This window comes from Marmota flaviventris, chromosome 6, assembly GCF_047511675.1.
Source record: "Marmota flaviventris isolate mMarFla1 chromosome 6, mMarFla1.hap1, whole genome shotgun sequence".
Taxonomy (NCBI): domain Eukaryota; kingdom Metazoa; phylum Chordata; class Mammalia; order Rodentia; family Sciuridae; genus Marmota; species Marmota flaviventris.
Window position 1 is genome coordinate 158,427,121 of NC_092503.1, and position 19,445 is coordinate 158,446,565.

At 31.2% G+C, this 19,445-nt stretch overlaps 1 protein-coding gene across 1 annotated transcript in view; it reads right to left on the reverse strand.

The window, feature by feature from the left end:
• Positions 1 to 6,400: 6,400 nt before the first annotated feature.
• The window catches only part of LOC139706090 (zinc finger protein 420-like), a 31,178-nt gene continuing 18,133 nt past the window's right edge, over positions 6,401 to 19,445 (reverse strand). Inside the window, 3 exon segments of the mRNA XM_071613740.1 lie at positions 6,401 to 6,892; positions 6,894 to 8,181; positions 13,136 to 13,262. Of these exon segments, the coding sequence (XP_071469841.1) occupies positions 6,631 to 6,892; positions 6,894 to 8,181; positions 13,136 to 13,262 (1,677 nt within the window). The 3' untranslated portion in view covers positions 6,401 to 6,630.

Genomic DNA, 19,445 nt, shown 5'->3' on the forward strand with positions numbered 1-19,445 from the left:
TAATATTTTTTGGTGAATTACTAACAATGCAGCATGCAATTTTTATATATTATTGTTTCATCATACCCACATCTCACTCACATAGTAAGATTGTTATAATATTCAATAATTTGTAGCTACAATCATGAAATACCACATACCATATTGTATAGATTATATAAATGCTCTTATTATTTCTTCATCCTTTTCACAAATATTTATCAGGCACTACTATATGCTAATTAGAAATAAGTTCTTTATAATTATTTCAGATATTTCAAAAAACAAACAAACAAACAAACAAACAAAAAACTTCAAGACCTCATTTGAAAAGAGCAATATAGTTTTCAGAAGTAACTACTGTTTCTCTAGTGAATAATGTGTATAGAAATCTGCTAAGGTCTTGGGGTATGCAAATATACTTGAGATGCATCAGAGAGTACATATGAAAAAACAGTACTATTTATCATGTTATATAAATGAAGTGAAATATCATACCAAAAGGTTAAAAAAAATAACTTTTGGGGAAAAAAGCAAAAGGATACACTAGTATTTGAAATACGGTAATAATAATTTTTACTATAATTAATTGTTTGAGTTTCATTTCACTCTTTACTTTAATTATCTATCCATTTTGTTAAGAACTCCTATAGGTGTTAAACTATATAAGGTACATATATTGTGGTGTGAGGTGTTATTGGAAAATATTGGCATTCAGTGAATAATGCCATCAACTTTCTGTTCTGCAATATTAAAGAACTATTTCAGATTTATTGCAATGGATAGTTTTGTTTAAAGGTAACAGTACTTTTTCAATGTAGAAATTATTAAGATAAATTTAGATGTTCTCAAAAAGTCTGTAACAACCATTTTTGATGAACTTTGTGTCATAGTGTATAAGGAAAGTTAGTTCCCTACCCCAAACCAGACATCATTGGAATAACCTTGTGTAGTATCAGCACATACAAGTTTAGATGAGGACTTTTGCATCTTTTCTCCTTTTACTTCCCACCTATTACATGGCTTATTTTTCATAAGCAAATTTCTATGCTTGTTCAACCTCTCGCACATCTCAGAATTCACTAGGAGGGATCCCTGACAATCTAGAAACAAACATATATGAGATAGTGTATAGATTAATATATGAAGAAGTTCAAGAAAATATTGATCTGGACATGATATGGTGAGGTAACTATATAGAAAGCTAAAAATTGAAATTGAAAGAAAGATAATACTCCTGAGAATTACTATGAATCATGTAGTATTTGGAAGCAGATATTTTAAGTAGGAAGTTCTTGAGACTGATGTCCACAGCATCTTTCATATGAATATTTGCTCTGGTTTTGAGGGCCACCGGATTTTAGTCAGTAAAATTTGGCTTGATATAGCATAATCAGAAAGCCCAGCATTGTCTTTTTATACCTAGGCATGGTTTACTAAACATCTGTTGAGTTTTTGCAGACTTTTCCCTTATTTTAATATATACCTAGCCCATTAGTCTTGTCACATTCAAATTCATTCATTCTTCAAAATGTAATTTAGTGAAATTCTCTATTGTCTTTAAAATATCAACCTAAAATAATTTCTATACTCTAAAGCATTTTATTGTAGTATCTAGAATCTTTATAACTACTAAGAAATGACATTCTATGTCTCATTTTTACCATTATCTCTCTCATATTACTTTCATTATGATTTGAGTATGTCCCCCAAATGCTCATGTGTTTGGAACTTAGTTTCAAAGGGAGAGAGTTGGAAAATAGTGGAATGTTTAAGAAGTGAGATCTAGTAAATTGTGGTTAGATCATTGGGGGAGATGCTCTTGGAAAGGGTTAATGGAACTTTCATGGGACACAAGATAGTTCTTATTAAAGCCGGTTGTTACAAAAAGAGCAAGTCTTCTTTCTGAATTTCTCTGACTTCCTTTCTCATTATGTTCTCTCTACTTCTCAAAGGAGCCCTCACCATAATGCCATCTCAAATGTAATGCAGGTGAAGGGGCTGTCACAGGAGCTGAGAAGATTCTGGTACAATGCACTTAAATTTTCAGAACTATGTACTCAAAATTATTTTTATTTATTTATAAGTTGTAGTTGAACACAATACCTTTATTTTATTTATTTATTCATTTTTATGTGGTGCTGAGAATTAAACCCAACTTCTTGCATGGGACAGGTGAGCACTCTACCACTGAGCCACAATGACAGCCCTTCAGAAAATATTTTTATGCATTTATATCTCTTTTTATACATTGGCCTGTTTCTGGCATTTTGTATAGCATTATAAAACAGACTAAAAAAGTTCTGTGTCTTATTTCTAAAGAAGACAGGTGAGACTTTGCAATGTATTATCAAAAAATTCTGGAAAAGCTTTAGAATAAGAAGTGTTATGCATTCACTGAGTGATCTTTAGTGAGTGATTAAATATCTTTGAGTTTAAGGCCTCTTACTATGAGAGTGAGTAGAACATCTAAGATTACAATTTAAAAACTCTGGGATAGTTTAGATGGTAATGGCTTAGCATTTATGATTCTTATTTTTTTTTATATTTCAAAGATGATATCATGTATTTCTTATATTCCTCATGGTGCTTAGGTTAATGTATTGCCATTTACTTTGGGACTCAAATATGTGGAATTTATTTTGTTTAGTAAAGCAAAAGCAAGAGTTGTTCCTTGGAACATAGCAAAGACTCTATGAGAATGTTTTTATTTTTAATGGGAAGAATTGTCTCATTGCTACTGATCAGAGGGAATTTACACCTTGATGACACCAATTAATCAGAAATGGTCTGAACTGACTAGCAGGAAAATCAAATACAAAAAGTGCAATTTGCCTTAGGCAAAAAAAAAGACCTCGTTATTTATGTCACACTTCTTTTAGCTCCCAGGTTCCATATCTTTGGGCTCAATATATTCAACCAGAAGAAAGTGGATTTGTTTTATGCTAGATGAGTTAAGAACTGGTATAATTAGATTGTAGAGAAAACATATTTTGACTTGGGGTTCAGTTGTTTTAAGTATGATGGCTTGCTCAGGAAAGCAATGCAGGAGATTTTGTCCTCCACTTCAACCAAATTGTATGGAAAAATTATTATTTTTTAAATTAAAAGTGGAAGCCACAGGAAATCTACAGCAGATATTGTAATGTCATGATGAGACACCAAACTGCAGTTGTTTTTCTCATCTTTTTTGTGTCATTGATTGCTGTGGGATTTGATTTGAATGTTTTGAAACATAAAAACTATATTTAAAAGTAAACATTAATTTTTTTTTTTTTTTTTTTTGTATTTTAAGGTAATTTTAAGGCTCATAGCCTAAGGTCATAGTACACAGTATAATTACCTCATATTTTTCTAATGTAATCCCAAGACAAAGGAGTTGGGATATATTTTTCATGAAAAAAAAATTTACTAAGTAAAATTATGTTGTTCCATGTATCATACTTTTCTATGCAGTATATGTTTGGCCTTAAAATTAAAAGAAGTGAATGCCTTGATGGGCTGCCAAAAGGTTTATATTATCTTGCCCTGGTGAATATTGTGGCAGAATATATGGAAGATGAACCAGAAGATTTCTGAAATTATGTATTTTTGTGGATGGAAACTGTTGAAAGGTGCATCATTGTTATTAATGAAAAAGACCGAGTAAAAACAGCAATGTTATTTAAGCTGGACATACGTGAACAAATTCTTTGTTAAGCAAAAATGCCCTGTGCAGCCAGGGATGGCTGAAATACATTATACTTAGACTCTGGTAATCTCAGTTCTTTTTTTTTAACCTCTAACTAGTAAATTTTTCTAGCTCAATAATTCTCTATTTATGGGGCTGGAGATGTGGCTCAAGTGGTAGCACGCTCGCCTGGCATGCGTGCAGCCCGGGTTCGATCCTCAGCACCACATACAAACAAAGATGTTGTGTCTGCCAAAAACTAAAAATAAATAAATAAATATTAAAAAAAAATAATAATTCTCTATTCCTTTTCTTGCTTTTAAAACCACAGGAGCAATACTTGTCTTTTTTAACTTTCTGGATTGTTTCCAATTTGACTGCAATAAAATATGCAGAAAACTTTTGGAAAATATTACAAAGCATTCAAATGGAAGTGAATAATCTTTGCTTTTTTGTGACTCTTTTTCTTTCAAATGCTGGTCTAGCTCAAAGTGGGTAACTTATATTTCTTCAATTACCTTTAACTGATTATATGTCCATTTTTTCCCTAGCATTTGGAAGCCACACTTCATCCAGTTTTTATTTGTATATTGTTGTGTGTTAATCCAATTGATTTTTCTTCTCATTTAGTGTAGTTTCATGTATAATTAAATTGGTATAAATATGTCTATATTGGAGAGTGTACAATGTCCTCTGTTCTTGTTCTTAGGCATATGTTGTTGTAAACTCAGTTCTTCATGAATTATATGTAATGTTAATAAAATTGTGAATGATATTCAATATGATTTTTGTATGGATTCTATGTATAAGAAGCCTTTACCCTATTGTAGCTGGTAAGCCAACATTTTACGATAAGAAACTTAATCTTTACATACAACCTTCTCAGTTAACCTCTTACTACTTGGTCCACAGAAAATGAGACTATACAACATAGCTCATTGATTATTTTGTCATAAGTATAAGGCCTCACTCAACCTTGACTCCACATCCATTTCTCTGATTCCTGCCCTGAAATAATACTACCTATAGAATAACAATGATGTCAGAATTTACTTATGCACATGAAAACACTGATCACTGACCTCATTCACAGAAAAATGAAATGTCTCCAATGAGGCTGAAGTCTAGAAGGCCATTATGCACACACAAGAAAGATAAAGCTCTTCTCTCCTGTAAGAGCTACCTTTAAGTTTGTGGAAATTCAGTCTATTCAAATCCCTAGGAAATGTTAAAATGTTAAAAAGTTAAAATTTATAATTCAAGATATGAAAATCTGGGGCTTATTTTCCTATATCTATATCCTTCTTATAACTCTTAATTTCACCGTAAATACAAACAGAAAAAAATAATGATCTGACTTATGCAAATTGTATTCCACATTAAATTTGATTAACATCTGTAAAAGTATTAAGAGATGCTAGAGTATTATTTACTAAATAGTATGTTTTACTGTTACATAGAACATTTAGTCAAGTGGAACACTGTGATGTCTGTCATTTAACAACAGGATGCAATACATGAGTGTTAACATATAAATAAATATTCAGTTATAAAGACATATTGCCTACATAAGGTAAATATAGGTTAAAAAAAATGCACTGTAAACCTGGCATGATGGTCCATGCTTGTAATCCAAGCAAATTGGGAAGTTGAGTAGTTTCAGAAGTTTAAATTCAGTCTCAGCAACTTAGTGTGGTTTCAAGCAACTTAGAAAGAGTCTCAAAATTTGCAAAAGTGGAGAGAGGGCTTAGGATTGTGGCTCAGTGTTTAAAAATACCTAAATTTAAACTGAAATTAAAAAAAAAAGTTTAAAATATTACACTTCAGTGTTAAACATCAAAAATAGATTTCATATAATTCTTTTCTCAGTATTCAAAAGTGAAAATAGTAAATATTGATTTAGTAAAACAATTATATTCTTTCAAAGATGAGGTTTCTTCACTATTCATGCATGGTATTTATGACTGATATTTCTATAAAATAACTTGATAATGCTTAATAAATTTAAGCAAAAGTTAAAGACAACTACTTATTTTCTAAACTTAAATGAGTTCTGTATTTTACTGATCCTCATATACATCAAGGTGTAATGTATAGATAACAACTTTACTCTCACATTTATTATAAATGTTTCATTGTTATATAAGGCATACATTTTGGACAAAATCTGTTCAATGTTCAGTACTAGTATGAGTTTTCAGATGTTCAATGAATTTAAAATTTAAATATGTTTTGGAAATATTATTTAACTTTTTAGGGTTTCTGGGCAAAATGAATTCTCCAAAAATAAGCAGTGCTTAAGAAACATGTGGCTACAATTTTTTTTCCCATCTGTATTTTCTCTAACCAGTATGTATCCACAGGTACTGAGTATTGGTGAATAAATTTTGGAGGCATTGTCACATGGTCAATTTTCACATTTCAAACTTTCTCTATGTTACGGTTATTTTGGTGATGATTAAATGTTGTCCCTTTCTTAGAATAATGGTACAATGGTCTCATTTGTAGAGCTTCTCTCCAGTGTTTTCTCTGATGTCTAGTAAAGTAACTTAAAATGTTTCTACATTCTCCAATTTACATGTCTTCTTTCCAGAATAAATAGCCTAGTGGCGATAAGAATTGATTTCTTATTAAGAGATTTGCTGCATTGTTTTAATTTGTAGGGGTTCTTTTCTGTATAAATTCTGTTGTTAATAAGGTTTAGTCATTTTTTTAATGTTTATTTTTTTAGTTGTAGTTGGACAAAATACCTTTATTTCACTTATTTATTATTATGTGGTACTGAGGATTGAACCAGGATCTCACAAATGCGAGGCTAGCACTCTATCACTAAACCACAACCCCAGCCCCAAGGTTTAGTTTTTCTTTAAAAGTTATTATCACTTTATTCACATTTCACATTCACCAGGATGTCTTCTGTTGAGGTGAATAAAGTTTTATTTTTTATTAAAAGTGTTGCCACATTATTTACATTTGTAGGGCTATTCTTCAGTGTTAGTTCTGTTGTGGTGAATAAGGCCTGTTTTATTGATAAAAGCTTTGCCACATTCCTTATATTTGTAAGGCTTCTCTCCAGTGTGAGTTCTGTTGTGGCAAATAAGGTGTGATTTTTGACTGAACGCTTTGCCACATTCTTTGCATTTGTAAGGCTTCTCTCTAGTGTGAGTTCCTCTGTGGCAAATAAAGCCTGTTTTCTGAGTAAAAGCTTTGCCACATTCTTTACATTTGTAGGGCTTCTCTCCAGTGAGTTCTGTGGTGGCGAATAAGGTTTGATTTGGCAACAAAAGCTTTGTCACATTCTGTACATTTGTAGGGCTTCTCTCCACTGTGAGTTCTGCTGTGGTGAATAAGGTTTGATTTGGCAACAAAAGCTTTGCCACATTCTGTACATTTGTAGGGCTTCTCTCCACTGTGAGTTCTGCTGTGGTTAGCAAGGTGTGATTTGTGACCAAAAGCTTTGCCACATTCTGTACATTTGTAGGGCTTCTCTCCAGTGTGACTTCTGCTGTGGTTAACAAGGTGTGATTTGTGACCAAATGCTTTGCCACATTCTGTACATTTGTAGGGCTTCTCTCCAGTGTGAATTCTACTGTGGTAAATAAGGTATGATTTTTGACCAAAAGCTTTGCCACAATCTTTACATTTATAGGGCTTCTCTCCAGTGTGAGTTCTGCTGTGGTTAACAAGGTGTGATTTGTGACCAAAAGCTTTGCCACAATCTTTACATTTGTAGGACATCTCCCCAGTGTGACTTCTGCTGTGGTAAATAAGGCCTTCTTTGTGACTGAAAGCTTTGCCACATTCTTTACATTTGTAGGGCTTCTCTCCAGTATGAGTTCTTCCGTGGCAAACAAGGTATGATATTCGACTGAAAGCTTTGCCACATTCTTTACATTTGTAGGGCTTCTCTCCAGTGTGAGTTCTCCTGTGGCGAATAAGGTGTGATTTTTGACTGAAAGCTTTGCCACATTCTTTACATTTGAAGGGCTTCTCTCCAGTGTGAGTTCTCCTGTGGCACATAAGGTTTGATTTTCGATCAAAAGCTTTGTCACATTTTTTACATTTGTAGGGCTTCTCTCCAGAGTGAGTTCTTCTGTGGCAAATTAGGATTGATTTTAGACTGAAAGCTTTGCCACATTCTGTACATTTGTAGGGCTTCTCTCCAGTGTGAGTTCTGATGTGGCAATTAAGGTGTGATTTTTGACCAAAAGCTTTGCCACATTCTTTACATTTGTAGAGCTTCTCTACATTGTGGGTTCCTCTGTGGTAAATAAGACCTTTGTTTTTACTAAAAGCTTTGCAACAATTTTCATATTTGTAGGACTTCTCTCCAGTATAAATTCTCTGGTGGTGAACAAGGCCTGATCTTTTATATGATTTCTGGTGTTCACTCTCACTTGTAGTTTTCCATATTTTCTTTTGTTGTAAATAGTCAAGATCACTACTTCTATATTTTGCACTTATCACTTCATGAAATATATGTCTTAGGCCCTTTTCTGGTGAATATTCTTGGGTGTGATTAGAAGTCATGGCTGAAAGAAACAAAAATTAAAAAAAAAAACAATACCTATTAGACTGGGATAAATATATTTTGCATACATAACATGAAATTAAGGTAAAATAAGTACATCAGGAGTGTAGCAGATTAGTAAGTCCAAAGTCACCATAAATTCAAAAAAATATATTACTTCAATAAAAATGTAAAGACAAAATTACCTTGAGAATATTGCTCACATTCTTGTAGACACCACAGTATCCAAGAGGAGTACATCATTAAGAAGAGTAATATAATAAAGTGTAGTTAAAGCGTTTTGTCCTTCATAAGATAGTATTGTGTATTTAGGAAATATCTACCAGCTACCTTCACTGTCAGTAGAATAAGAGAAATGTAAAACATATACAAACATTTCTGGCTTTTTCAAAGAGTGTCTAAAAAATGGTTTTTGTCTACCGTGACATAGAGACATGAAAATAACTAGTAGATTTTGAGTGATAATACCATAAATATTCAACAAGGGTAAAGAGGCAATGGGCTCTTAAAAAAGAAATATGAACAAAAAATTTACTAAGAAATATACACATATATGTCTATAAAATGTTTCATAAAAACCATTTTAAAAGACTATAAAAACCTTGCATAGCCTATGGCTATAATACTTGGATGAAGTCAACACATAACAATCAAGTATAATAAATTGATTTTTTTATTTCTAAATTTGTGTGATATGATGATTTCTTCCATTGACAAATACACCTTTGTTTATTTCCTAAATATATCATGTATTTTATACTATATGTACAATGTAAAATGACTAAATAGAACGAAATAATGCACAAAAAAAGAATGAATTAGCATAATCATTTTTTCATATAATTATCAGTTTGGTTCTTACAAGGTATTGTATTCCTTCTAATAGTATTTATAAAGAACATAATACACTCACCATGTGGTAAAACAAAACTCTTGAGCCTCTTATGTGCAATAAAACTTAAAAAAATATGAGACTTTGACTATAATATCAACCCTACACAAAACACAGTACCTGGTGAGCAAAATGTTGCTCACTAAATTTCTGACTTCCACATGTGAATCAAATGCTCCTACAACTTAATATCTGCCTGCCACCTTTCATTTAATTGAAAGTCCTGCATATATTCCTTATAACACTTTAAGAGACAAAATATTTTATAACTAAATAATAATAGTATATAACTACATATTTTTACACATTTGACATTGATGGGCACACACATTGAATCCCTAGCTTTAACACTGAGAAAAATGTTTGCACTAAACACAAAAGCAGAGGTATCTCTTCAATTTTCAGATTTAATTGTTCATGGATACATATTTAGTACTGGCAATTCTGGGTCTTTAGGTCATCCAACTTTTAGTGTTTCATGTGTAATGCTTGAGATTACTCCAAAAATTCTATATCATGAACTACAACACAAGTCTTTTTAAAATTGTTTGAGCCATGCTGTTTCTAAATTTCTGTGACTTCTCTCAAACATGAAGTACTTTTGCATGGCCTCCCAATTAGCAAATATTACAAGGATGCAGCACTGTTCTTGCCTATTTTTATTTATTTAAAAGTTTTTATACTTTTTTCCCAAAAATGGACTATATAATCTACTGATGGCTCCTTTAATGAACAAATAAAAAATAATACAGCAAATATAAACAAAGAGAAGCATGGCTAAATCCAAGTGACAAAAAAAGAAAAAAAAAACATTAAGAATTTAACATTATGATACTGACAGTTATGAATTACTCAAAGAACACTAAATAACTATTTTAAAAAGTTTAGAGAGTAAAATTGAAAAATATTAACATCAATGAGCACAATGTTTATGTGAATAATTCTTTAAGAAAAAAATGAGAGGGGCATGCCTAGTGTGCAAATCTGAAATTCTACCAATATGGGAGAGGCTTATCAAGCAGTACCAAGTTTAAGACAAGTCTAAGCAACTTGTAAAATACTGTAAAAATTAAAAATCTATAATATATATAAATAGAAGTGAGATTATATATATATATATATATATATATATATATATATATATATATATATATATATATATATATTATACACACACACACACTGTGTTTTGTGTAGGATTGATATTATAGTCAAAGACTCTCTCTCTCTCTCTCTCTCTCTCTCTCTCTCTCTCTCTCTCTATATATATATATATATATATATATATACACACATATATATAGATAGATAGATAGATATAGAAAGTATGAAAAGAATCCAAGCATGCCACAATAAAAAAACAATGATCCAGAAATTAAATCAGTAATCAAAATAGAAAAAAAACAAAAAACATTAAAAAATTACAAAGTAGAAGTATAATGATTTATTCACTTCAAAATATTTATGATTACTAATGCATTATTGCAAAACACAAAACAAAAGAAAAAATTTTACTACCAGAATTGAATCTAAAAAAAGAAAATGTCAAGTCAGTTCCAGCAGAGAGCATGGAAAGAAACCAAGCATGATCTTCTCCTAGAGGCCCTATTTGTTTAAAGATGGATAATGCCCCTGCCTTTACATCTCATCCTTTCGCACAATTTTTAATCAATGAGATATAGTTTTAAATCATGAAATTTCTCATAATTCTTTTGGACGCGCTTTGGTTGAGTGAGCAAATTGTATCCTAATACTTGCCTTTTAAAACAGAAACAAACAAAGATCTATCCTCTCTTATATTAATATGCATTAAATATTGTTTTATTTAAGTTAATGTGCTCAATATACAACATAAAGTAAATACTCAAAATTGGTCATCTGCATTGAATAGAGACATTTTATTCTCAAACAGCCATTACCAAAAAAATTATGTAATATATGAGGTTCCACCTCACCAGCATGACAAGATCCTATGCCTTTGATCACATGAGGAAAAGCATAGAGTGCTACACTTATGCCAACATGTCCTGTTTGGACTCTAGCTTCATGTATGAAAAATAGCAATTATAAATGAACATCAGGGACTTCACAAGCTGATTTCCAAGTTTCATTTAACCCTGGATGAGAAGAGTCCATCCAAACAAGAGAATAATCATTCTCCTCAAAAGAGGAGATACATTAAAAGAGGACCCCAAGATACTTGAATTCTAGTTACTTGGGGGGTATAAAATCATTAACAGCCTCAGCTCAACAGATGTTGGCTAAAATGGGGTTAGAATGTACTCTAGATAATTTTGTTACTTCTTTGATTGCTAAACTCACACAAAACTCTGTAAATGCTTTAGTCTTAATAACAATGTTGCTCTGTTTTTTGTACACCAGCTGTGGGAAATTCAGTACTGTCAGATCCTGGACTTCTAGAACCCATTACAATATCTTGACTCACTTGCATGTAATTGTCATATACCTGTAAAAATGTCTCATGGTATTCATTGTTGTCTTAGCAGAATAATGTGTCCTTACCATCCACATAGTATTTAATAGGTCACCATCCTGTGGAATTTATTCATAAAAGGTCTATTCCTCTTGATAAAAACTGTAATGATTCAGTAGTTGTGCAAACTACTATGAAACTCGCCTATGCTATCATAAACAGTATTAATCATGCCTCCATGGATGTAAATAGGCTTAATGAAGAACAAAAACAACATTGTCAAGCCATACTTGACAATCATGCTGCAATTGATTGTGTGTTATTGTTACATCATAAAGGATATCAGAAGTTTAATAACATGTGTTCCTTCAATTTAAGTTATAATAGTAATTTTATTTCAAAAGACTTAGATTACCTTAAAGATATAATTAATAAGGTTCAACAAGTTGATGGATGTTTAGACTTGTTGGAATGGCTAACTTCATGTTTACTCAATTTCATAGGTGGATGTTTACTGATGTTGGAACTTGCTGTTGTCTATGCCTGCCCTATTTTTTGCCCCCATCAGCATTAAGGAGATAAGTAATATTATTTATTCAAAAGGCCTTAAAAAAGAGGGGAGGTATTAGGTGTTCTGACCTTGGAAATAGACAGGAAAGTGTGGTGGTGATGGTAACTGGCACCCTGAGTCCCACAATTGTAATGCCCAGCACTTTCTCCCTGAAGCTATTAAGACAACTCTACAGGTGCACTATCTAGTTTCTGTGGTAATGTCCTCATGGAGAAGGGGCTCTTTATTTGTATTAACTGTACCCAATCTTGGTTATCTAGCACTTGGGGTTAAAGAAACACTGGGTTAGAATGTAGTCATGGTATCAGAAGCTATGTAATTTTGGGGTATTATATGTGCAGCTGTTAAGAGGGGTGGCCAGTTTTTTTTTTTTTCTTTTTTCCTTTTCACTGTGTGTGTGTCTCTCTCTTCTGTTTTATTCTTTAAAGGCTTCCTCACAAGAGGATTTGAAACAGATCATGCTGTCCCTCACAACAAAAGGTAAGTTTTGGTGGTGAATCTGAATAAACTGGGACATCACTAAAGAAGAAAATAGAGAACAACAAGGAATTTGAAAATGTGATAAATATAGGACAGTATGTACTCAATGATTACAATCAAAATAAATAAACCTAAGCTTCTGAAAATTTCTTCTGCTGGATAACTACTCTTTCAACATTTTTTAGTTTGGTTTTCTCCGTGACATTTGAATGACTCAACTGTGTCCCTTGCTATGTGTAGTCTACAATAATTTACATCAATAAATTATACTAGGTACTACTTATCTAAAGTGAAGGATGTATAACACACAAAGAAAGAGACAGATTAAAGAGTAAAATTATATATATATATATATATATATATATATATATATATATATATATATATATATATATAGAGAGAGAGAGAGAGAGAGAGAGAGAGAGAGAGAGAGAAAATATCTGTATAAAAATACCCTTTTTCTTTGAAACAAAAATCTGAAACTCATTCTTATTGAGAAGTTCCCAGAAGATACTCTGCAACAGAAGTAAATTAAATAATAATTATTAATTCAAATTTTAAAGGGAAATTAAACTTACCCAGGAAGGCCAAGTTTCTATAGTTCTCTAGCATCACATCTCTATATAAATTTTTCTGAGCAGGCTGAAGGCATTCCCACTCCTCTTCAGTAAAATCAATGGCTACATCCCTGAATGTTAACAGTTCCTAAAATAAGAATAGGCAAATAAATAACACATTGACCACATGAACATTTGCACAGTCTGTAATGTAATTGAAGTTGAAATGAGAGTTAGTAGACTATCATGTAGGTGGTGTTTTGGAACACCATGATACTATTATCTACTTCTGCAGAAAAAGTGATTTAAGTTCAAAAAAGTATATATACTCCACATTTATGAAACACAATATAAAACTCAGGCATTACCCTAAAAATATATATTTTCTAATTTTTTATATCATGATCTAAATTATGTATATTATTCAGATGAGAAAATTATGGTAATTAAGAAAGGAAATCCTCAAATTTTAATTGTACAACCACTAATCAGAGATTTACTAATGTGTGGAATCTTATTTGTTATTTCTCTAATAGAGTTGGCTGTTCTGAATGTGTAGTGAGATCTCTACTAATTCCAATACCAATGGTATAAGAGACATTTTGAAATGTAACAAGGTAGACAGACCACTTAATGGAAATATTTAATAGTTTATTTAAGTTCAAACATTTTATAGTATTTATGTATGTTATGAATATAAAAATAGCAACAACAATCCTGTTTGAATTTTCCTTTTTATAATTTAACATTTTTAACATTATATATATAAACTTTATATGTATATAAACTTTATATATATATAAATTTGAGTTTTCCTTTTTATAATTTAACATTTTTAACATACTATATATATATATGAATTTTATATATATAAACTTTATATATATATAAACTTTATAAAGATCATATATATATATATAAACTATATATATATATATATATATATATATATATATATATATATACTTTGATCGATGTTTATATTGTATGATATTTATATAGAATATACATATAGCTCTTCAAACAAATATAATTTGTTTTTTATTTTATTTGTTCTTTCTAGTTCTACTTGACAGTAATATCGATTTTTATGGTATTATGCAAGCATGGGATATATCTTATCCTAATAAAAATTCTGTTCTTGTTGGTGGATACGATGTTAGGATTAACTTAGAGATATATGTTTTATATTTCTATCCCTGTCCCTTTTATATATTCATTTATTTATTTTTTGTTTACTATTGTGCAACCTACTGATATTCTTTTCTTTCCCTTCCCCACTTTATGAGCAAAAACTTTCAACCTTTGGTTTCAAAGAAATCGTTTGTTTTACTTAGCATAAAATCTACAGATTCATCCATTTCCTGGCAAATGTCATAAAGTCATTCTTCTTTATGGCTGATTCATTGTTTATTGTGTACATAAGCAACAGTTTTTTATCCTGTCATCACTGAATGGACTAATTCATCATTGAATGGTTAGTTTTATAGCTTAGCTATTGTGAATTGTGCTGCTATAAACATTAATGTGACTGTGTCAATGTAGTATGCTGATTTTATGTCCTTTGGGCATATACAGTGCAGTCGAAAAACTGGGTAAAATTGTGGTTCCATTTCTTTAACAATATCCATACAGGTTATTATGTTTCACTTAGACCTCCATACAGCTGCAAAAATTGGAATTCATCTATACCTGAGGTGAAAATAAAACATACAAAAACTTAGTAATCCACAAAATGATTAGAATTTCTTATCGAATCATCCATCCCAATAAAAAGTAAAGTTTAAAAACTAAAAGTAAAGAAAGTCTTAAGGAAAAGAGCAAAATTAGAAGCTATTTAAGATAAAAATAACACAGAGTTACCAATATCAATGTTGGTGCTTTTAAAAAGCAAATGAGCCCAGTCTAGTGATGGACAACTGTAGTTCCAGTGACTGAGGAGGATAAGAAAAAAGGATCATAAATTCTAAGATAATATTATATATATAATATTGTCTTATATATATTGTATTGAGCAACTTAGTGAGGCACTTAGCAACTCTGTCTCTAAATGAAATATAAAAAAAAGGACTGAGTATGTGGCTTTATTGTTAAGCACCCCTGGGTTCAATATTCAGTACAAATAAAAAAAAAAAAAGCAGATAAAATTAAAAAAGAAAGCACTAGCAAATTTGAAAATTCAACAAATAAAAATTATATCAATTATACAGTGTATAATTGCAAATATAGGCATATATAATGATTTCTCACTTTATGGAAATACACTCTGGAAAATTTATCCTAAGAATCTTGTGCAATTTTCCAATTCTCTGAGTGCAATGACAGAATCTAGATGGTATAGACTAGTACATGGCTAAGATATTTGCTAGATCCATGGTTGTACATAAAGTCTACTGTTGACCAAAATACCATGATGCCACATGATTGATGTTATGAAGTAAAATCAATCAGGGTAAACCTCATAATAAAATAAATGGTGGAACTACAGAAAACACCAACAACAAAACTCTTAAAACTTGCTAGGATATTGGGAAAACAGTGTAATAATAAAATGCTATTTTATCCCTTCACTCATAAAACATAACAACATATTTTGACACACTAAATGGTAAATATAAGTTATTAATAAATAATACTGAAATATATAAGAAAGTACAAAGCTCAAAAGTTTACATACAAAAGATAGGGTTCATATGGTGGTTCACACCTGAACTATCTACTATTCTGGAGTCTAAGGCATGAAGTTCAAAATTTAAGGCCAACTGAAGAAATTAAGCAAACCCCATCTAGAAATAAAATTTAAAACAGAGCTGAGCATATGCTCAGCATTAAGACACTTTGGTTGAATCCCTAATATCACAAAAGAAAAAAAAAATAGTTTTTGTTTTCAAAATTATAGAATATAATAGGCTTAAACTTATGAATTACAAAATATTAATACAAAAAATATATTCATCAAGTGATTACATTAAAAGGTGCAAAACTGACAAGGTAATAAGAAACCCTATTTTCCTCACATATCATCAAATGCTTATAAGAAGAAGAAATAATACAGATTGCAAAAGAAAAACAGAAAAAGTTCTTGAAGAGTCACTTTAAAAAAGGATATATCTAAGTGTTCAATAATCATAAAAACTCAAAATCTTTAGAAATTAGGTAACATTGAATAAAATCACATCATATAGATGAATTAAATAGCATTGATGAATATGTGGAATAAATGCATTCACAAAAGAGAAAAAAAATAATTAAGCTTTTATTATCCATTTGTAGAAACTGTTTTGTAATAAAATGTATATGATACACCCACACAGGAAACAGAGACTAAAATTACAGCAACTGTACATGAGAATACAGCCATATTCTTCCAGAGGTGAAATCAAGGGGCATGGCTAAAGAGGAAGAAATAATTATTAAATTTTGTAAAATGTAAATTCTAGGAGCTAGAATTTTTGTTGATGTATTATATCCACTTTGACAAATACTATAAAATACCATGTATGTTTTATGCTGATGTCACATGAATGTTGCATTTCATATGTAAGTATGTTTACAAAAGGAATATGCAGTATTTGAGAAAATAAAAATACAGAAAAGAACATAAAAGACTCAAATATTCAACATATTTACAAAGGATAAAACTATTATAAAAATGATCATTTTCCCCAAGGTACCCTTTAATAATAACTGGTCAAAATTTTACCGTTTTTTACTTTTTGTTTAAGAAGAAATCAAAGCAAAAACTTCTAAAATTTTCCTGGAAAGATAAATGTATATAAAATTAGGCAAGAACTCTCTCATATATAAGAGCAAATGTGGGCTGGGGATATGGCTCAAGCGGTAGTGCGCTCGCCTGGCATGCATGCAGCCCGGGTTCAATCCTCAGCACCACATACAAACAAAGATGTTGTGTCCGCCGAAAACTGAAAAATAAATATTAAAAAAAAAAAAAAAATAAGGGCAAATGTACTAGTGATCATTACCTGACACTAATGCATGCTATAATATTACAAGAGTGTAGTAATTTTAAGATAAAGAAATCACAATACAGAAAAGTACATAGGGCAATTCATATGTATGCAAATATCTTTTTATTGTTAATTATTATAAGTATATAAATCAAAACATATCAATAAAATATTTAATGTGAGTGAATGCTACAATCCAACCTCAAGGTAGATGTTAGAATAAAGGCATAGATCAAAAGAAGGGACTTGTGTGCAGAATGGGTGTGACATTGGAATTATACACAAGCATCCACCAAACAGCAGATATAAAGAGAGATAATTAAAAAAAAAATAAAATAAAAATAAATAAAAGCAGAATATAAATCTCCCTCCATTTATGGATACACCAAATAAATATATACTCCTGTTTTGAGTCCTTCTTAAAACTGTAAAGGAATTAGAGGCACACACATTGGAAAACTAGAAAAAACAAATATCTACCAAGAGATGAGTAAAATGCACTTGAAGATTTTCCTGATTTGAGCAATATGCAAAATTACTGGAACAAAATGCCCAAATCCAGTGTTAATATAAATAAAGGAAGATTGATTTGAGTTTGAAATATATTATTTAACTCTAAATTGCCTGTAGTTTGAATGCTAATTTATCTGTACACACAGAGGAAGGAATAAGATATACATGAGTATCAACTCCAGGGGGGGGAAAATAAGTGGTTTTCTATGGCCATGCAAGATCCATGGGCTTTATTCCATTAGACCAGATGGAAGAGGTGTTAAATCTTAGGGGAACCCCTTAATCCCTTAGAGGGATTTGCCAACATTCTCTAAAAATGCAAAGAGCTGTTGCTGACAGTTGAACTTTTATCTAGACAGTACCAAAAAATTAACAGGGAAATACAGACCCCCACTGAAATCCAAAGTGGCAGTTTAGCACTTCCTGAGCTCTCTCACCCAGCTCACTATACTAATAACACCAGACCTAACCAATTCGTTCTGTAAGTAATTTGTCCTGATATTAACTTTTTCCATTCAATGGACTATATCTGAAACCTCAAAGCATTGAAAGCACTGGTAACTGTGCAGGTGCAAATCTCTCTAGATCAAAAAGGAGTGGTTTCACATTGGTGTACAAACATTGTAATGGGCTAAAATCTCTAATATTAGTGAAGAAAAATGGTTACAATCACAGATCCCTCTTTATTTCTAAAATAGGTGCACATCAATTTTTTTTCCCAGTGAGCATAAGACACCCTGGAATTTAAAAAGCTTGCATCAGAATTTTAGTGCACCAGCCAACTATAAGATCTTCTGCAGCTTGAGAACAGCTGTTAGAATGGCTACTCTGAAAAAGTGGAATAGTAAGTAGTACTCCAATTATATGAATATGGAAGAAAGAAACACTGTGCTAGACTATAAAATTAGTGAAGACATTTTAAAAAAAATGGAAGTTGAGAGTTCTCTCAGTTACTTCTTTGAGAAACTAAGCTGTCTACATTTATACTGCTCTTGAACAAGAAAAGCCCCAAGTACTGGTCTGGACTTGCGAGAGACATTAGATTTGCCAGCTGTGGGGTCCTCATATTACATAGTTCTGAAACACAGTTCCAGGAAAATACTAGAGTAGGGAATGAGAATGCTCTCATATACATTCCACAAAAGGAAATCTGAGCATAAAGACACTCTGACAGGTTGTCTGCCTTTGGAGACACAAAGGAAGAATAGAAACACATGATTTTTCCAAGATCAAGCAATTCTTCTTTACTTTTCAATCATGTAAAATGCTCATAAACAACAACAACAACAAAAAATTTTGCTTTTGATTTTTTTTCTATGGTACTGGGGATTTGAAACAGGAGCATGTTAATTCTGGCCTACATACCCAGCCATGTTTTAAAATTTTGAGACAGGTTTTTCTAATTGTCTAATTGGTCTACCTAAGTTCCTGATGTTTAACTTGAAACTGAAATCTTACTGACTTAGGCACTTGAGTCTCTGGAATTAATATGCATGCATCATTGCACTCAGAGAGAAAAAAATACTTTAAAGTCTCATCCAGTTTTTGGTATAACAATTGAAAATACCATGTTCATTTGAAATATAAGATGGGTAAAGTAACTGATAATACTGCATAAATGTAACTGATAATACTGGGAAAGGGGGAAGTTGTCATTGAACAGGAAGCTAAAGTTTTATATATAAATACAACTCACAATACTGGTGCACAAATTTAAAATCACACTCAGCAACTGTCTGAAGATAAAAAAAAAATAATAATAAAAAAAAAACCTACCAGGTATGTAGCTAAGTGGTACAGTACCTCTGGCTCAATCCACAATACCACAATATCCAAAAAGAAGGAGAATG